The sequence below is a fragment of the Notamacropus eugenii genome, chromosome 3 (genome assembly GCF_028372415.1).
Source record: "Notamacropus eugenii isolate mMacEug1 chromosome 3, mMacEug1.pri_v2, whole genome shotgun sequence".
Taxonomy (NCBI): domain Eukaryota; kingdom Metazoa; phylum Chordata; class Mammalia; order Diprotodontia; family Macropodidae; genus Notamacropus; species Notamacropus eugenii.
The window spans coordinates 381,700,227-381,722,015 of NC_092874.1; the positions used below are offsets into that span (position 1 = coordinate 381,700,227).

Sequence of the window (21,789 nt, forward strand, 5' to 3'; positions counted from 1 at the left end):
TTCCAATCCCAGGCCCCTTCAAATGAAGTGAACAATTGTTTCAAACAAGCCCCGGTATTTGGCCTCAGAATGGAATTCATTTCTCTAATGAGAAGGGGGAAAATGGATTTCCCTATTACAGTTCCAAAGGAATGTTCTCAGTTTCTTAGGGTTATGAGAATTACGTTACTGGGGGTCTTTTCTCCACCTCATTGTTTCTGTAACTGCCTTTTTTTACTCGGATCTCTCTCTCTTTCTCTCTCTCTCTCTCTCTTTCTCTCTCTCTCTCTCTCTCTCTCTCTCTCTCTCTCTCTCTCTCTCTCTCTCTCTCTCTCTCTCCCTCCCTCCCCCCTTTTCTCCAATAGTCATGAGTGCCAACATTGGTGTGAGACAAGCAAGTTTTTGTGTAATGAATGAAAGAATGAATGAACAAATAAATAAGTAACCTTCCGTGTGTTACCATGGAAACCATAACATCACAACAGAGCCCTTAACGTCTGGCCTATGTGAAGAAAGAGGATTAAAATTTTGTAGTAAAAAAAAGAACAAGAACAAGAAGAAGAGTGCAAGAAAAAAGAAGAGAAATAAGCCCCAAACTGGGTTGCAGGGAAGTGCAGGGCGGTTGCCTGGCAACCAGTCGGGTAGAATAATGTCCTGTTGTATGAGATTGTTCTACTAAGTTGGAAGAGAATCTTAACAGAATCCATTCTCCAGCTGAGTCTTAGACAGACTCAGGCTTCGTTTTCTCAGGTCTAGCTTGGGAGCTTATTAAAAATAATAGTCTGTTTCTGCTAATACTCTGCTAATAAAAAAGACCAGTGGAGTTGGTTTTTTTTTTTAGCAAGTTCCCCTGGCCTCTGCCTTCCAACTTCTAGCTGGATCCAAAAGTCTTTAGGAGGGTGGCTGGCTCACATGTGTGGTAAGGTGGGTAGGGCAGTGGGCTGTTTCAGGTGGGGTCTTCCAGGGTGGCTGTACTTTGGTAGAGTCACTGTGCTCAAGGGTTTGGTTTTTAGCTTATTCCATGTTCAGGAACTTAATTATTACCAGTTTTCCTCAAGAGTGAGCTGACCCTGGGGAATCAAGTCATGCTAATCATGTTTATCAGAGACAGGTTTATCAACATGAATTTCCATTTGCTGTTTGACAACGAGAGATGTGCCTCACAGGCCAACTAATGTTGGCCTGTTTGAATAGGGCAGATAGGTCCACTCAGGAGACCAGATTGTGCTTGAGAAGGTTGTTTGGTGAGCCAGACATTAGGCAAAAGAAATTGTGTGTTACTGAAAAGATATTCACCCCAAACTAATACATACATGTCATCCCTCCCTTGGAGAACACAGGATCATAGTCTTAGAGTTGGAAAGGACCTTAGAAGCCATCTCTGTCCAATCCTCTCACTTTGCTGATAAGAAAACTGAGACCCAGGGGAATTGAGTGACTTGCCCAAGGTTATATAGACAGCAAGAGAAGAAGTAGAATTTGAAACTAGGTCTTCTGACTCCAAAGTCAGACCCACAACCCTTTCCAATGTACTATACTAACTCCCATTGACTATGAAAATAATTAATATAACCCTCTAGAAGAAAAGCATCCTATCCCCTATAGTGCTAGAGACACAGTAGTTAGACTTGTTTCCCATAGCCCTCTTGTCAGTATTCCATACTGGTTGTCATCATTATCATCAGCTACAAATACTTATTGGTATAGTCTTCAAGGATTTGAAGGGTTCTCGGTATAACGGGGATTAAATTTATTCTGCTCAATCCCAGAGGGTGGAACATAGCTAGGAGCAACAAATGCAAACTGCAGAATCAGGTTGAAACTTGATGTCAAGAAAAACTTCCTTACAGTTAGAGGCATAGAAAATGGATGGAACTACCCTACCCATGTGGGTGCCCCTTCTCTAGAGGTCTTCAAGCAGAGACCAGTTGATCATTTGCTGGGGGAGATTGTAGAGGAGTTCTTAACTCTTTGGTGAGTCAGATGTGATGATATACACCTGAACTCCCTGCTACTGAGGAGGCTGAGACTGGTGGATTTCCTGACTTCAGGAGTTCTGAGTGGTGGTAGAATTAAAATGGCTGAGTATCTACACCAGATCAGGCACCAGTATGGTAAAGCTCCCAGCAGCAAGGTGGACACCAGGCTGTCTAAAGAGGGGCGAACTGTCCTAGTTTGGAAATGGGGCAAGTCAAAGCTCCTATGGTGATCATCAGTGGGGTAGGGCTCTTGATTAGCAGCAGCTACTGTGAAAGATGGAGACAGTCTCAAAAAAAGCATGAACTCCTTAGGCCATCAGACTCCTTCTCAGAATGCTGTTAGATTTTTTTGTGGGGTTTTTTTTTTTTTTGGTCAGCATTAATAATTGAAAGAAATGTATCAGAAGTTAGTGAAAATAAAGATTTTTTTCTTTTTCATCCAAGTGCATGGATACCCTAAAATCCACGAACCCTAGGATAAGAACTTTTGTTGTAAAGGGAGTTTTTATTGGTTGGACTCTCGGATTGTATGATTTTATATGAATGTCTTTTAAGTGCAGGGTATTGAGAATGTGCAGTAGTACAAAGCACATGACCTGTCTTCAAGGGGCTTACAATCTAACTGGAAAAACAAGATTAATTAAGGAGATAAATAATAATATAGTGTGTACAAAGAGGTACAAACAATAAGGGCTATAAGTTCCAAAGAAGGAGAGTGATAGCCTACCTGCTTATGATACTGTCAGGTTTACAAAAGCCCTTTCCTCATGACCACTCTGTAAAGAAGGCAAAGTAAGTGTTATTATTCCATTTTATAGAATAATATAATGAGGCTTCAGTTAAGTGACTTAGTCATACAAGTATGGTGTTGGGACCAGGATCCGAATGCTAGTCTTTTCTGACTTTAGTTTCAGAGATCTTTCCACCATATCACACTAACATACTACTCAATTCAGGAAGAAATCCAACTTGTGGCACCAAAATCTTCATTCATTCCTTGCAGTATTACTCCTTATGATGTCACAATTTCCAGTATTAATTTCCCATATGCTAAATTACATTGCAAGCATTATGATTTAGTGGAAAGAGCACCAGTTTTAAAGTCTGAAGACTTGTATTTGCATCCTAGTCTGACGTTACCTTTGTAACTATCTCTCTCTCAGGCTGGAAGTGCAGCAGCCTCTCAGAAGCCAATCCCACTACTAACTGGCATGGAAGCTTTGACCTGCACCACTCCCAACCCAAGCCAGGTTGTCCTTTCTTTGGCAGTCTGGTATCCTCACCTCTGCTCCTGGGAGCTCACCATATTGGTGTCAGGCTTAATGCAGACACCAGATCAGCTTTAGCACTGACTGAAGTTCAGAACTTCTTAGGTCAAATGATCTGCCAGCCTCAGCCTCCCCAAGTAGTGAGGATTACTGGTCTGCACTATCATACAGGACTCCTCAGAGAGGTGTGAGGAAAGCATTTTGTAGGCTTTGAGTGGCTGTATAAATATGAACATGAATGGCAGGTACAGGAACAGAGGAGCATAGATGGGGCCAAGTACAAAGGGTGAACTTTGCCTGTTGCCAGCTTCACCTGAGCTAGAGTGAGGAGAGTATCTAGTCAGGGCCAGTGCTGAAAAACATTCCAATGTAATCTTCAAAGTGGCACATCCTTGGTGATATACATTTTTCTGCATGTGGGAGAAAGTTTGGGTACAAATGCTAAGTAAAGCTCAGAGGAATGACATAGCATTGTGGTTACAGTGTTCTGGGCCTGTGCATTTTCTCCTCTCTGTTTCCATTGTGTGTGTACTTGGCTGCCAATCGCTTTGGGAGTTGTCAGAGATACACTGGGTATGTAAATATTCTCTGGATGTCTACGATGATTTGTGGTCTCTTCCTGTGCTACTCAGAGCACACCAAAGGGAGATCAAAGTAAGGATGCCATGTGTCACAGCTTCAGCCTGAGTGCTGCTTATCTGATGTTCATCTGCTGAGATCACTCCCCCATCCAACTTGACATACACAAAGGTATCAAGAAAAATTTATTTAAAATGGAATTCAGAGTAGGGAAGGCCTACATTCCTTCCCTTGAAGGAACAGGAAGCTTCCAGCATGGCCACTGGAAGGACTACAACCAGGTCAGGACGAGGCAGGACCCTTATAGAATTCTGAACTTTGGATTTCCCATGATACTGTGCCCTGGCCATGTGACTTCATGTTCTCCTCTCTGATATACCCTTCCTCACACAACTCCTTGGGCCTGCACATTAGTTTCTGACCTCTAACCTGTCCATGCTAGGTCCCAACCCCATCATCTAGGAATGTGGACAACAGAAATTTCTTACTTCCCACAAAATTCCCCCTCCTTCTTTATTAAAATTTCTGTTTCCACATGTAAATGCAATCAATAAATACCTCCTCACATTCTTTACCCCATGAATTCTTCCCTTCATCTGTCTCCCTTTTATACGAATAAGGGAAGGCAGCAAAATTGACCAACGCATTGACAAATTACAGGGGGCAGGCCCCTTGTTATAAGTACAGATACAGAGATTCAAAGGAAAGGGTAAATTAATAAACTGTCCATTCAGAGGTTCCATCTCATACAGCAGATCTGGAGAGGAACATCATCTGGTGCAGTATTCTGGTCTGGATGCTCCTTCAAGTGGTCTTCAGCACAGCATCTCAGCATCTTTTTCCCTTTATCTTCATGTAGATAACCAGATGCCCAATCTCCTACAAAACTGACCTTAATACAATTTTAGATGACTGTTCCTAAGTTTTATACACTTCTCACTCTTACAAAATCAAAATTGAAACTTTGGCCAATTGTCATGTTTAAGAAATTCACATTAAAACATGGCTTTTACATTTTACATTAATTCACTATTCATTTCCCCCAGCAGGAAGATGAGATTTCACTAGAATCAATACAAGGCTCCAGTACTTACATAAATACAATAATCGTTTTTAACACAGTACATATCACCTCATAAAACAATTCCAACTGCTGGTCATGTGATGCTTCTTTTAAAGCATTTACAATACAGACCACAAACCATTGTTCTTTTAACATTAACCAACTGAGACAAAAAAATAACTATGTGTGCTAGCTTCACAAGCCCTGGACCTGATTGTCTCCACACTGTTACTAAGAATTAAAGGACCCTGCGTTATTGTTGTTGGTCTAAAGTCCTAAGCCTAATAGCTTTATTTTAGACAACCTCAGATGTTCCCCTACCAACAATCTATTATTTGATAAATCTGGTATTATGCTTACAAAACTTTTGCTTTTAGGAATTTGCTATTAAGAGTAGGGACACTGCAGGGAAACAACATCTCCCTAACTTCATGTCAGTTCCAGGCAGGAGTAGATTGTCCACTTGCATTCAGCTAGGCTTAAAGTCTGCCAGGTGTCAGTGGGGAAATTGAGTCAGGAGAATCCTACCTCAGCCCAGGCTGAATAGCCGCTCTCCTAACCTGCCCATGAGATCACCTTTTTGCAGTTCATGCCAGCATCTCACAGGCTTACTGGCATCATGGATCAGTGGCTCAGACCACCTCTCTTGCTAACCACACTTGGAGTTAGACTCAGAAGAACAGTCAGTTAATAGTCCCATAAAATCTTGAAATAGCAAGCTCCAATAATCAGTTTTAGATATGACTATAATTTCATATTGGTTAAGGAACATCTTTTGAAGCAAGTCTTAAGTGGCTGACATGCCTTTCTATACATGTTCTAGTTCTTGATTGAATAACAATCATAAGTTATTGCTCTAATAGATTTACATCTGTTTCCCAAACTAGTTTGTGCCTTTCTAACCCTGATCAATCTAAAAGAATGTACTACACATAGGATAAATTCAAACATTAACTTCAACTTACGTTCATGAAATGAATTCAAATCAAAACAAACATTTAACTTTTCTATCAATGCCAAATATGACCAGAGGCTGCCTCTAAGAAAACTAGACTGAAATTCTTTTCTCTAAACTGAAGATGTCTCTGATTTAGTCTCAGTAATTAATTCAGTCAATTGTTTTAATACTAATTGCTTTTACATCATTTTGTAACATGTAAAGACCTCATTCAAAGTTGGGACCTTTGTCCATTATCCCAAAAGAGTTTTAGTCCCATTTGTCTAAAGACCTTGGGAAATCTCACCGTGAAAACTCCTTGGTTTTCCCCATGTGAACTGGCTCTCCTAAGGCCCACTCTATCATTATGCCCAAATCTCTGTTCTGCTTCCCACTCTTAATCCTATCAATCCAAATCCCCAGGTTACTGGTCACTCCCATTCCTGGAGCCCCCAGACCACCTGGGGCCACCCTTTCTCAGTAAGGTACTCCTTTCTCTGAGTCCCTCTGTAGATAAAATGCCAGGCTTGATCTATGGAACAATGATACAACATCACATGTATACTTTGATTTCCTTTCCTTTAATTATTCCCATTACATTCAGAAAGAATGTTCCCAGGGATTTTATCTTACATCTTAGATCTTAAATTTGTCCTAAAGGTCAGTCACTGAAAATCATTTCTAAACATTTTCAAATTCTCTCTAAACCAAGTTCTTCATACAATCTCCTCAGCTGCTGTGGCTATCCTTTTTGACTAGCCTGAGGTCTGCTCCTTCCCACAAATATACACACAGTGTACCAGTTTTAGGTTTTAGCATTAGAACTATAAATGGCAAACTTACAATTTTCATAAGTGATAACAAAATTGTTTTAGCTGTGAACACCGTAAATTTCAGATGACATCAATTGCATTTTCATATTATATAAAAATTATTGACAGAAGGCTGGGCCTTCCAAGTGCAGACAGGGACTGGCTGCCTTCTCCATCCTGACCCATCCCCCTTCACCCTTCATTCATGGCTGTGGCTATGTGCTGAATCTAGATACTTCCAGGCTGTAGCTGCTGTCCCTTCATTAGAGTCAGGATAATAGCTTCTACCAGCTGGTCTTGAAAAAGGGCAGAGTTTTCCTTTTCTCCCTGAGTAATTTCCCTAATTTTTCTTTTTTGAAAATTTACTTGCTTTTGAAGTACAGTACTTAGGTCTTTCAACAAGCAAATTATCATATGATCTCCTTTTCCCTTATCCTCACTCTTCTGATAAACCCATGCTAGGTATTGTGGGGTCCAAATGGTCATCTGACACCTGAGGAGAGGACAGGGTCAGTGGGGGAGGTATCTAGATATTGCTGTGGGAGTGGGGCCTGAGGCCTAAGCAAAGTTACCTCAGGGAGAGGGACTGCAGAGGGTCACACCTCCGCTAGGGCTGGAGGTGAGGGAGAAGGCCAAAGCCCTGAGGACCATAACAAGGGGATCATCAAAAATGTCTGTTTGACCCCCATTGCTCCTTTTGAGGGGCAGTTCTAGCTACAAACATCTCACAATCTTTCCTGAGAACAAGGTGCTGAGAGAGCTTGACAAAGGCCATTATGTCCTTCTAGGCACACAGTACAATTCTAACTGTAAGAGAGTATTCATTTTTAAAGTCCCCAAGCTTTGTGACCCTCTAGATAATACTGAGGCCAACAGTGTTGCAAAAGAACATCAATTTTTTCCTTTTAAGTTCTTTAGAGAAACTAAATTTTTCCCAATTTTGTAAAAGACAAACCCAAAGGTAAATTTTTGGGGATTGAAGAGGATTGACCCGTTTTAGGCATGGGGCTGAAAGACCCTTCCTCCATAAAGGAGGAGGTGGGAGTAAGCCTTGGAAAAAGATACAAGGGAAAAGAAATAACCCCAATTCTCTAGAGGTGAGGGAATTCAAAGAGTTGGGCACACATTTCCCAATAGGGCATCCATCCTTGTGTATGCTTTGGAGGGTGTACCCAGGTCCACACCCTGGAACACAGCCACTGGACTGAAAACCTGGCTACAAGACAGCCTTCTAGCTGCCTGACCTACTGGGACTTGGGGTCAGGTCCGAAAACCACTTCCAAGGTGCTTGGAGAAAGAGAAGGAGAAAAGGAAAGGGAGAGGCTTCCATACCTTCCAGTCTTGACTCAAGAGGAACTGTAGTTCATTGTCTCATTTTCCAGGCCCCACGAAACAATAAAACCTTTATATAACAAATTAACATACAAATATAAATTGGGTAGGCATTCCAAAAACCATACAAAAGATTTTACAAAGCATTTCTTAATGCAACAAATATTTTCCTCTCTTAAGAACAGTTTACAATTTATCACAACTCCCTTGAACCTAATTGACAAAAATTACAAGAAAAGACCTAAAATCAAAGTCTTTTCACATTTGCCCATAAGCTTCCTTTTACAAACATAAATACTTGATTCATAAAATTTCCTTCTTAGCAGAAATAAACTTTAAACATACCTAATACATCCTTAGATGGAACAGGCTTGAAAATCACACCTATGTATATATTTTTAAAGGATTCTCATTTTTTCAAGAAGAATCCTACAACAAGGAAACTCTTACAAAAAAATTCATAACTATTCTTTTTTAACCAATTCATCATAAACAATGCAATTCCTAATATAGTATTTAGATAGATTACCTAAAAATTTAAACTTACTTAAACTTATTTACTTAAAACTTAAAATAAGCCATTAACCCATTCAGCTTACCACCACATGGTCACCCTATCACCTGATATCCTTTCAGATAGAGTCATCTCAAATTTGATTGAGCTATTAACTATACTAAATCAAGTTATATGATTTTTTTCTTTTTGAAATACTTCCTCACACCCTCACTACTTACTAAACCCAGCTGCAATCAAAACCCTTATTTCTCCAAGACTCTCAATCCCATTACTCAAGACTATCCAGCCTTCCTCCACATTTTCACTATAAGTATCTGCACTGGAATCCCCTCTCTAGCTTAAATCTACCATTATATAGCAAACATCAGCATTTTCACTGCTTATTTATAATCAAATATAAGTTTCAAATGATCCAATTTCTATCACATCCTTTTAAAACCCCAGTCTATATATAACAAACTCTAAATTTAAAAACTGTCTAACAATTATGTTAAGCACTTTACAATCATAATGCCAAATCACAATATCTTTCTGCTTAATTCTGATAGGAAGAGCATTCTCAGATGCTGCTTTGTATTTCCTTTTTTTCCTTAAGTGAAAGAAAACTTCCCTAGAAAGACCACGTGGCTGGCCATTTTCAGCTGTGAAAAGCCTTTTCCCTTTTACTCTACTTCCTTAAAGAGCTGAAGCACCCTCTTCTGGCTCCCTTCCCCCCTCCCAGGCCCAGCAGACTAGGTCTCCCAGTCTTATCCCAGCCTCTAAATCATGTTGGGGGGGGGGGGGGGCGGTAACTTTTCCCTTGTTCACATGGTCTGAGCACATGGACAGAATTAATGTTTCTAAGAGAAATCTCTGAAATATTAAAGTAAATTTGCAATTTTACACAGATCATCTTTTGGTATCAGATACATTGACCCAATTCACACTTAAAGTATAGATTTTAGCTTTGAAATCTCATTAAATCAACTCAACTTTTCCCTTCAGACTGCCTATCTTTTACTCTGCTAATTTCCATTACAAAAGAGATCCTCCTTTAGGTAAGGTTGGGAATGGCCTGCCTTTCCCAGATCCAAAATAATTTTGAATCAGATTAATTAAAGAGCCTCCTTGCCCAGGCAAAAAGACCTAAATAATTTAGTACTGACAAAGTGTGACTTCCAAGAATGAACCTTGGGAGCTTAATAACTAATAGTAATAATTACAAATCACAGTAAACAACTTTTACATCTTTAAATCAATAACCTTCCATAGTTTTGTCTATTGGTTTCCCAATCAAGCTACACATTTTCTGAATTGGGATGGGGAAGGGAGTACAGGGTCCAGGCACATCCCACTCATATTCCCCCCCTCCTTTTAAATTTCAGAGGAACCAAATACTCACCAACCCCTTCCAGCTTCTTTGTTCCTTAAAAAAGAAATCTTAGAGGTTAAGAGCCTAACAATTTAATTTAATTTAACAGTTTAACTAATAGAGCCACATTTCTTTTAAGTTGAATACTCTGCAAAGAGCCAAAATCTTTCTTTTCATATTCACAGCCTGGCCAGGGTTCTAGAATGCAGAAAGATTTTTTCTTAAAGCAACTTCTTAAAAGTTTTCAAACTTTCTCTTAACACCATTATCAAACCAAACAGTAAAAGATTTTTTTCTCTCTCTCTCTAGCCCACTCACTCCTGAGGCTGCTGTAATCAGGGAGAGAAGGAAAGAGGGAGATCAGCCACAGCCACAGCCACTTTGACTGGCTGCATTTACAATTTAACAAAACACTTCACAGACACCCAGATAAACATAGAACAGATAGCATAATACAGATGCTCTCTTTCTAGGAAATAAACTAATTTCAGATTAGACTGGTCAAAATTCAACTATTCATCTCAATTTACTCTGACTCCAAGTCAGTTCTAAGGATTAAATTCCTCCCTAATAAGCTCACTCCAACTTCCGGGACAAACACTTAGAGGTCCTGACACCAGATGGCTTAGGGAACTGCAGGTTGGTCACTGTTGGGACTAGTCCCTGGGCCCTAGCGACCACCATAGTCCTTTTGACCTGGGAGCAGGTCGAATCCTCCCAATACCCCCAGGGACTCTCCTCACCATGGCTCAAATTCCCAAGATTCTGTCCAAGTTTTCTCTATTTGTTTAGTGCCAATTTAAAAAAAAAAAACAACTTCCGGACAGGAAAAACGGGCCAACAAAGGTTTTGCCACTCTGAACTCCCCTTCCTCAGTAAAAGACTGATCCAGAGTAGAAGCTTCTGGGGTGACCTGATCTTTGCCCAGTATACTGACTTACATGGTCTGCTGGCAAAGTTTTCTCCTTTCCTTCCTTCCTCTGAACTCCTGCCTGTGGTCCGAGGTCATGTGCTTGGACCAGAGGAGATGCAGCTTACAGGGACTGTAAAAAAAAACAACAAAAAACCTTTCTTACAGGAGCACTCATCTCATAAATTTCATGACTTCCTCCAAGGCAACAAGTCGAGTGCCCCATGTTGGGTGCCTGGTTTGTTAGAGACAAACTTGACATACAAAAAAGTATCAAGAAAAATTTATTTAAAATGGAATTCAGAGTAGGGAAGGCCTACATTCCTTTCCTTGAAGGAACAGGAAGCTTCCAGCATGGCCACTGGAAAGACTACAACCAGGTCAGGACAAGGCAGGACCCTTATAGAATTCTGAACTTTGGATTTCCCATGATACTGTCCCCTGGCCATGCGACTTCATGTTCTCCTCTCTGATAGACCCTTCCTCACACAGCTCCTTGGGCCTGCACATTAGTTTCTGACTTCCGACTTGTCCATGCTAGGTCACAACCCCTATCATGTAGGAATGTGGACCATAAAACTTTCTTTCTTCCCACACCTGAGCTAGAGTGAGGAGAATATTTAGTCAGGGCCACTGCTGAAAAACATTCTACTGTAATCTTCAAAGTGGCACATCCTTGGTGATATACATTTTTCTGCATGTGGGAGAAAGTTTGGGTACAAATGCTAAGTAAAGCTCAGAGGAATGACATAGCATTGTGGTCACAGTGTTCTGGGCCTGTGCATTTTCTCCTCTCTGTTTCCATTGTGTGTGTACTTGGCTGCCAATTGCTTTGGGAGTTGTCAGAGATACACTGGGTATGTAAATATTCCCTGGATGTCTATGATGATTTGTGGTCTTTTCCTGTGCTACTCAGAGCACACCAAAGAGATCAAAGTAAGGATGCCATGTGTCACAGCTTCAGCCTGAGTGCTGCTTATCTGATGTTCATCTGCTGAGATCACTCTCCCCATCCCTAGAGAATATGTTCAACACTGGGCTGTGGAACATGATGGATTGACAGCTTCTTAGTGGCATTTAAGGAAGCTCCTTATTGTTATCAGGAACATGTTTACAAATCATAAATTCCTGTGAGCTGCTTCTGGGAAAAGTTTTGTAGGTAACCAATTCCATCCAAGGTGAATACTTCCTAATGAAGTAATCTGCCCTTGGATGTCCTACCTTTAACTGTCCTCTGTCCCTTAGATTTACATTTGCTTCATTTGAGGAGCAACAGTTCACTTTCTATATAATTAAAGAGGCCTTTGTGTTATTTGCTATAACCAGCTCTAGAGTCTGGGAATTATTTGTTGGGCTCATTCACCCAAGATGTCAGATTAGGTCCCTTCTTAGATCCTGATGTTGGTTAGAAAAGATTAGAATGTTGTTGTATTGAGTGTAAATTCCTGAATATTTAGGTTCATGGAGGGATGAAGGAGCCCTGGATGAGATGATCCCTGGGGTCAAGAGCTGCTAGTTACATTGCCTGCCCTTTGCCATCACCACACGCTGTGGAGTTGTTAATAAGCAGGGTCATGGTTGAATAGCGCATTCACTGACCTACATCAGGTCAAAGGCTGGGCCTGGAATCTGGGCCGTCTTTAATCCTCTGGACCAAGAGCAGGGCTAAGCAATATCTGACAGGCCTAATGAAGGAAAAAGAGGGGGATGAGAAAAACAAAGGGAGTTGTAGAGAATAAAAGAAATGGCCAAAAACCAAAGAGAAAAGGGAGCACATATGGTGGGAAGGACTGAATTGCCAATAAGAGTTGTTACAGGTGACATTCACTCTTCAGGACCATATGTGACCTCCTCCTAGGCAAGGTTAGGATGTGAATGAGTTAGTCAGACCCAGAGAGACATCGTGAAGAGAAGCGTGTAGTTTACCCAGTCAGACTTTTTGAAAGGAAAGATTTAATGACGACTTTTGACATTGTGAATAAAGCAAAATTCTGTTAGGGACAACTCAGGGCATGTGAGATGTGATTATAATAAGATAATGATACTGATGCTTTAAAAAAAAAAACAGGCATAATAGAATTTATCCATACAAATAAGAAAATTCTCCTTTTCAAGTACCCCCCTAGAGACATACCTTTATTAAAGCTATGCTTCCATGGTTCAAAATGCGGTTGGGACAGCCTCTTTGGCAGCTGCTTCAGAAGTTCAGTAGTGACAAACTAGAATGAGGTTAGATTTGATTTTTAGAAACAACCAAGAGCAATTCAAAGTTAAGCTGTGGGAAAAGATGTATTATCAAGGTCTGGGAGAACATTAAGACAATGGTGATGGTGGCAGTGGTGATAAAACACAATAGTTATGTCTATTTTTCATGTGACATTTCTGCAAGGGAAAAGTTCTAGCAATGTTCTCAGTTGTGGCAGAATCATGGAAATAAGTGTAAGCTCTCCCAGAGTGAAGACTTTGAAAATGAAACTTATCTGTATGTGTAAATGCAGCATAGTACAATGAAAAGAATGTCAACTCTGGCTTTAGAGGTCCTGGATTCAAGTGCCACTTCTAATGGTTATTGCTTGTGTGGCCCTGGGCCTCAACTTCCTTTGGCCTCAGTTTCCTCATCTATAAAATTGAGGTGAGGTGGTAGACTCGATATTTGTAAGAGACTTTGAGCTTAAGATCTATGATTCTGTGCATATGTTTGTTTAAAAATCAATCACATGACTTTACTATCATATTTCACATATCTGAGAGGGAGTTTTACCCAGGAGGATTTAGCCAATCAATTTGACCATTGAGATGTAATGACAAAGACAGGGACACAGACCAGAATCTTGCATGTGGGAATATTTGGAGGTAGAGACTCACGGAAGTGGTATAGGATTGTGTTTTCAATGATAAGAGACGCCTAAGTATTTTCTCTTTTCTGTTCTTGGGTGTATGTGTGCACCTATCTGTCAGTTTCCCTGAGAAAAAGTTGTCAGAAATTTGGAGCACAGAAGTCAAGGGAGAGAATGAAAGAGAAAAGGGAAGCACAGAGAGACAACACTGGGCATATCAGAGGGACAGGCTATACTAAAGAAAGAATGGAAGAACCAAGGATCTGGAACTTGGGAGTGCTTAATTGTCTGCCTTGGGATGTAGAATTCAGGGCAGAAAAGAATGTCAAAGACTGAGTAAGCACAGCCTCCAAGCAGATCAATGATACTGAGAGCTGTTGGCTCCTGTCTGAGTGGGTGGGGGAAATGAGAATAGAGCTACTTCTTGGTGCATAGGGAACTCGTGTGCTGCAATGTCAGGTCCAAGATGTCCCATGGTCATGACACTATATGGACAGCAGAGATGTTTTGGAACCTAGAAGACTAAAAGAAGACTCTCATCTCAGTACCAGGAGTTTTTGTGCAAGAATGAAATTCCATAGAGCGAACCCACCCTGCTCTGGACATGCAAAGGTCTCTGTGGCCGCTGCTGCTTAAGGATTCTTGAAATCCAAGGTAGGTATTTGAAGGGACAGCTACTTTACAAGTGCAGGGGAAATGAGGATGAAAAAGAAGGGAGAAACAGGCAGCATGGTGTTTGGGAAAGTGTGCTGGACTAGGAGGTCAGAGGACCTGGCTTCCAGGCTTGGCTTGACTGTTTACTATCTGCCTGACCTTGGGCACATCTGTCGTTTAACTACTATGAGAGTCAGTTTCCTCATCTGGAAAACGAGGCAATACTTCTCAGGCTACCTACCTCACAGGGTTGTGGTGAATGGGAGAATATTTTTGTTCTTTGCTAATAATACTTCTGGTTTTTTGTATACAAAGATACAGTGGAAAGAGCACTGAATCTGGAGTCAGAAGACCAGACTTCAAAATTTGCCTCTGCCCATTGTTAATCAGTGCATCCTTGGGCAAATCATTCACCCTGCTGTACCTCAATCTCTTCCTCTGTAAAATAAGAGGATTGGCCTCTGAGTTTCCTCCATTTCCAAATCTAGGATCCTGTGACTCTACTAGCAAGTAGGATGAGCTTCCTTTGGAATTCTTTCTTTTTTTGGAGTTGTTGCAGGAGGGGTGATAGGTTTGCATCAAGGAAGCTCAAGTCTCCATCCTGGTCTTCCTTTTGATCAATGGCATGGTCATTTGGAAGATAGCTGGTGACAAGGGTTAGAGTTGCAGTTTTGCGATCATGAAACAGAGTAAAGTTACCTGGACTATGGGGGCATTAGGTAAAGATATCATTATTCATAGATGATGAAAAATCTCCTTACTGTATGACAGGAGTCCAGAAGTGCCACCTTCTGAACTGCTGCTGGCATATAACGAAACCCTAGTTCTTTATAATGCTTAATTATTGCGTTGCCTGTTAAACTGTGCTTTGGTCCCTCAAAGGATAATTGGTTGCGGTTTCTGGCACATCTCCAGCCTTACCAGTTTACTGTGTATTTCCAGTGGAGTTTACTAAGGTTCTCTTTTTTTCATTCTAGGTTCATGAATCACAGGGTTCCGGCCAACAAAAGGTACCAGCCTACAGAATATGAACATGCAGCCAATTGTGCCACACATGCTGTGAGTTTTCTTCTTTCTTTAGTTAGGGGTTAGGAGGAGGGAGCTCTGTCAGCCTTTTCCCACTGGGCCCCCTTGGTGGATAGGGAAGGAAATGTGTACATCAGCCTCACCAAATATAATACTGCATTTCCAAATGATGGAATAGTCATGGTGACCACCATGAATGTAGGAACCATAAGGTCATTAGGGACTATTGGAGCTCATGGGGTCTTTTTTGATTCTCGCCAATTTCAGAGAAATCAGTGTAATCTTACTGTGAGGACAACTCGAATGAACTCAGGCCCAAGAAAAGCTTTGCCTTTAGTGTCAAAATTTTAACATGATGCATTTCTCAGTATAAAAGCTCTTAGTTTCATCCATTCATGTTTTAGAGAAGAAACCATTCAGCAGTTGGCTGGCTGGTTGGTTTTTGCTAGAAAATGAATATACTTATTCAGGATGCCCCCTCTTCCTCTGGCTTCTGCAAAAATGGAACATCTCATTTTCACGGCAGGAGACAGAAGAAAATCTTAGGAAAAGAGAAAATGAGTCTGAGATGGTTGGATCTATTTGGCTGAGGGTTAGGTCAGCAATAATTCTTCACAGGATGGGAGTCCTTGTCTGTGATGATGGTTTTGTTTTGGGTCTTGGTTCTGATCCCCTTGCACCACAATTTTTACCAAATGTTTGGCCAATTGTGCTTGCAAGAATGTGTTTTCTATAGTTGGAATTCTTGAGCTTTCTTCACATCCTTCTTTGAATTATTTTCCTGTCCCTGCTGCAGCTATTACCAGCATAAGTCCCTTGTTGACTTTGGGTTAACTGAATTATCAAGTCAATGGTTCAGGGAAACACAGCATGTTAGAGTTCGAAAGATCATCAAATTTAGCCCTTTCATATTACACATGAGAAAATTAAAGAAACAAGGTAACTTGCTTAAGATCACGCAACTAATAAGAGGTGAATCTAAGATATGAAACTAGGCCTTTTGACTTCAATACAGTGGTCTTTTCACTATACCATTATGGAAGGAGGAGTGTAACATAACCACAGAAGGAGCTGTTTCTTTATAATTAAAAAGGCAGGGGAGGAGGAAAAGAATTTCACATAATTTTTTTTAAAGGCTAGTAATTAGAACACCATATGGTTGCAGTCCAGATTGAAAATGAGAACAAGATCTGTTTTTAAATGCATCATTCATTTTTCTTGCCATATTGTACAATATATCATAAACCTTGCCTAATTCTATGATGCTGGGAGATGGATGGAAGGACAGGTAAGTAAGTAGGTAGATAGATTGATAGATAAATGGATAGATGGATGGATGGATATCTTAGGTATGTAGTGTTTAGTAAATGTAAGCATTATTGCCTCTTTGAGATAATGTTATGCCTAACTACAGAATTTATATTTGTATAATATTTGGGGAGATTCAATGGAAAGATGTTCCAAAAATACAAGGGGTTCATATTTAAAGGAGGATCAGGCTCGCTTACATAATTCAGTATTTATTGAACACTTACTATGTCTAAGATACTGTATTCAACCAGAGAAATGTAAGATGTAGTGCTTGACTTTAAGAAACTTACAGTCTAATTGGAGTGACAAAATGTACACATAAATTCTAGTACAAAGCAGTCGAAAATAATAGCCAGTTAAATGGTGTTTAATAAGATTCTATAGCTGTATGGTACTTAAGGAAATGAGGTAGCATGGTGCATAGAGTAATGAACTTGGAGTCAAGAAGACCTGAGTTCAAATCCAGCCTGAGATTTATTAGCTCTGTAACCTTGGGCAAGTCACAACTTCTCTTTGCCTCAGTTTCCTCATTTGTAAACTAGGAATCAGACTAGTGCTTACCTCCCAGGGTTGTTGTAATGATCAAATTTCACATGTAGATATGTGTTTACCTGTATATGAAGTTATCTTCCTATATTGCCTTGTAAACCTTAAAGTGTGATATACATGCTAGTTATTATTCATTTCTTTCACATTCGTTATCTCAGAATGATACAGTGAAAAGAGACTATGGAGTCAGAAGAGTTAGACTCACTTCCTAACCTCTTAAACTCACTGCCTGTCTGACCTTGGACAAGTCACTTAAAATGAAAGGATTTGGATTTCACAGACTCTGAAGTCCCCTCCAACACTTGAATAAAGATCCTATAACCCTTGTGAGATAGAATAGTTGGGGAATTCAGAAGACCTAGGTTTGAATGTTAGCTCTGCTGCCATCTCTCTGTGAAAATTTGAGGGAATCACTCTCCTTCTTAGCATCTCAGTTTCCTTATCTTTAGAGTGGAGTTAAAAATACCTAAACTATCTACTTCACAAGGTTCTTGTAAGGATCAAATAGGAAAATGGATATGAAGCACATTGTAAACCGTATAATACTACCCTAATATAATAAGTAATTGCTATTATTATTATACCCATTTACAGAAGAGGAAACTGAGTCACGTTGCTAGCTAGGGTCAGAATCATGACTGGAGCCCAGGAATCTTAACTCCAAGGTGATTTCTTGTTATCTCCCAGGAAACTATGTGGAATCAGCTGTAGTAAGATAAGTCTTGTGATTCTGTGTCCAGAAGTTTCCTTTACCTTAGTGACAGACTTGAGACTCCTTGCCCCCAGCTACAGGAGCTGTCCCTTTGCCATGTGGGTTGGCAGACTTTGAGATTTTTTTATTTCCTTCTTTTACTGGAATTCTCTCCTCCCAAAAGTGAAGTGGAGAAGTATAGCTATACTCATCCTAGCCAAGCTGCCAGCAGCCACAATCCCCTAAGATTGGTTCAAACAAAGAAACAGTGATTATGATAGAAAAAGGAAGACAATTGAAGGGTTTTCTATAACGTGAAAGACTTGGCATGGATGATCTCTAACCTTTTTCAGGAGTATCAGTCCACTGTTCTAGGAGCATAGTGGATAGAAAACTGGCCTCAAAGCCAGGAATACCTGGGTTTGAATCCAATCCCTGACACATACTTACTGGCTGTGTGACCCAGGGCAAATCCCTTCATCTTTCTGTGACCCAGGCATTCCTTTACTGGACAGTATTGGTAGATTACTGACCAGTGATGTGCCATTAAAGAGAATTCCTGCAAGTGTTTTTTTTTCTCTCTTGTCCTAGGTAACTCTCTAAGAATATAAGTTGCAGACAAGGAACCAACCTGTACTGATAAAGGAAGTTTCCCTGTCCACATCACAGATCCAGTCCCCACCATTGTCCTTCACCTAGTAGGTAGTTTATGAAAGTCTAGGGCCAAGTCTGAGATAGTTAGCTTGTATGAATGACCCAACTACCAAAGGTAACTGAAGCCCGTTCTCTATTTCTAGTTCTGGATTATCCCCAGCATCCTTGGTAGTTCCAACCTTTACTTCCTGTCTGATGATGACTGGGAAACAATTTCTGCTTGGATCTATGGTTTGGGCCTATGTGGCCTCTTTGTTGTCTCCACAATATTCCACACCATCTCCTGGAAGAAAAGACACCTCAGGTAAGGCAGCATCTTCTGTAAGAAAGCTGGGAGGGCACAGTAAGGGCTTACTCATGAATCAGCATTCTCCCCCTACAATCTCTCTGTCTCTCTCTCTCTCCCTTTCTCTCTCTGTCTCTCTGTCTCTGTCTCTGTCTCTGTCTCTCTCTCTCTCTCTGTCCTCCTCTCACCTCTCTGTCTCCTCTGTCTCCTTTCTCTCTCTCCCCTCTCTCACTTTTCTCTCTCTCTCCCTTCTCTTTCACTCTTTTCCCTCTATTTTACTCTCTCTTCCTTATCTTTCCCCCTTTCTCCCCCCTCCTGTCTCCCTTCTCTCCTCCCTCTCACCTTCTTCTCTGTCTCCTCTCTCCTGTCTCTCTCTCCCTTCTCTCACTCTTCTCTCTATCCCTTCTCTTTCACACTTTGTCCTTTATTTTACTCTCTCCCTTCTCTTTCTCCCCTTTCTCCCTTCTCTCTCTGTTCTCCTCTCTCTCACTCTCCTCTGTCTCCTTTCTCTCTTTCCCCTTCTCTCTTTCTTTTCTGTCTCCTCTCTCTCCTTTATCTCTCTTCTCTCCCCTCTCTCACTCTTCTTTTTCTCACCTCTTTTCACTCTTTCCCCTCCATCTCCCCCTCTCTCTCTGTCTCTCTCTCTTTTTCTCTCTCTCCCTCCCTCGCCTTCTCCTTTTCCTTTTCTCTTCTCTCCTCCCTGTGTTTCTGTCTCTCACTCTCACTCTCCCTCTTTCTCTTTTTATTTTTTATGAATGAATCACAAGGTTCCATGCAGGGGTATTTTGATAAATGTTTAACAACCAACTCTAGAAAATTCACAACAGAACTTTTAAGTTTAATTTGCATTATTAACATTTTCTTCATCAACTTCTGAAGTCTAGACAATCAGTAAAAAAAAAAAAATAAAGTCCTGATCTGTAGCATTTCTGAGATATGAATGCTTACACTGAAAATTCAAGTCAACTCTTAAAAGCTAGTACAGACTTGTTCTAGCACACCTCTATTTACATCCAACAAAAGATATCAGTCCTATGAAATTATTTTGTATGAAGTTTGGTTTTTGGAGAAGGATAAGATAGAGAATTATCTAGGAGTCAAGAAGAACTTCATTCTGGTCCTGCCTCTGACACACACTAGGCAAATCACAACCTTTCAGTGTTTTCAGCAATGCTCTAAAATTCTAAATTTCAGAGAAGGTGCAATTTATTTTACTAATGAAATCCAGACCCTGTCCTTATCCCTTACACATTCTATTTACTTATATGGGTCCTTGTTTCTCCATTGAAAAAAATAATCTCTTTGCAGGGAGGAATTGTTTTGTTTTTCCCTTGGTAACCCCATTGTCTAACATGGTACCAGGCACATTCGTAGATCTAAATAAACACTTGTTACATTGATTTGAACGGTTGTTGAGGTCCTCAGATGACCTGGAATTTCAAGAGTAGAAGGGAGAAGAGATTCAGATCATGTCACCTCCTTACTCAGTAAACTCTAGTGACTCCCTATTCATTACCTTTAAGATGATAAACTCCTCCCTTTAGTATTTAAAGCTTCTTACAAACCTGGCTCCATCCTACCTTTCCAACCTTGTTACCTACTCTTCTCCTACCCTGCCACACACATATATTTCACACACTTCATATATTCACATACTACCTATATTTACTGCATTAAAAAATAAAACATCTTGGTGTTATTATGAAGAATATTCAAACTCTCCTGAAAAAGTGTCAGGGACCCCTAGAGACTATGAACCACACTTTGAGAACTGGTGCTTTAGACTGTTGGCAGTAGCTGTTGCTTTTTTGTACCACAGATGATAAAATACGATAATAATAATAACTCATGTTTATACAGTTCTTTAAGGTTTGCAAAGAGCTCTACAAACATTTCATCATTTAATACTTTGAGGTAGGTATATGATCACCCCCATTTTATAGATGAGGAGGCTCGTATTCACATGGGCAGGTAAAGGAAAGGAATAAACATTCGTTAAGTGTCTACAGTGTACCAGGTACTGTGCTAATTTTTTACAAATATTATCTCATTTTATCATCACGACAACCTTTGGAAGTGGGTATTATTATTCTTTCCATTTTACTTTTGAGGAAATTGAGACAGATTGTGACTCTATGGCTTACCCAGGGTCGTATAGCTAGAAAGTGTCTGAGGTCACATTTGAATTCAATGCTTTTTACTGTGTGTGTTCGTCCTTCGTTGCCAAAGAAGACCATGCCATCAGAGAAATGATGACATGACTTGCACTTGACTTTGTTTTGAGTGAGGGAGGGCTGTTACCCTCACTTCTCCTCCAGAGTCATCTGAATCCAGTGACCAGATATTCATCACGATGACTGGAGATGACCCAGGATGAGGGAATTGGGGTTAAGTGACTTGCCCAAGGTTACACAGCTAGTGAGTACCAAGTGTCTGAGCTGAGATTTGAACTCAGGTCCTCCTGACTCCTGCTCTGATGCTTTATCCACTGAACCACCTAGCTTCCCCTCATGCTTTCTGCTATGTACTTGGCATTGTGCGAGGTATTCAGACACCCTTTCTGACCTCCTGCAGTTCCACAGGAGTTGCCTTGCCCTGTCCTGGCATGCTCCATACTCCTCCCACCCTGTTCCAATCACCTATAGCTGCCTGACATCCTGGAACAATTCTACCCAAGGCTGAACCCTATGGTCAACGATAACCTACTTTCTAACTTCCTGATTATAATATCTGATTTCAAGAACTGGCTCTGACACTTATTAGGTCTATGATTCTAGGCAGGACTTTTGACCTTTTTCTGTTTCTTCCTCTGGAAAGTGAGAAGACTACTTGTACAACTTACCAGACAGGCCCATTTTGAGAAAAGCAATGTGTGAATCTTAAAGTTATATAATAATAGATCTAACAATAGGTCTATTATTTTTAATCAATCAATCAACATTTGTTAAGCACCTACTATGTGCCAAGTGGATAGCTAAGTGGCACAGTAGATAGAGCACTGGGTTTGGAATCAGGAAGACTCATCTTCATGAGTTCAAATCCTGACCCAGAAAA

The 21,789-nt window shown here is 40.5% G+C and overlaps 1 protein-coding gene across 1 annotated transcript in view; it reads left to right on the forward strand.

Annotated features, from left to right (window-relative positions):
- Positions 1-21,789, forward strand: part of MMD2 (monocyte to macrophage differentiation associated 2) — a 106,230-nt gene that overhangs the window by 72,060 nt on the left and 12,381 nt on the right. The window contains exons 2-3 of the mRNA XM_072650484.1: positions 15,196-15,277; positions 18,593-18,753. Coding sequence (XP_072506585.1) covers positions 15,196-15,277; positions 18,593-18,753 — 243 coding nt within the window. The remainder of the gene's footprint in view (positions 1-15,195; positions 15,278-18,592; positions 18,754-21,789) is intronic.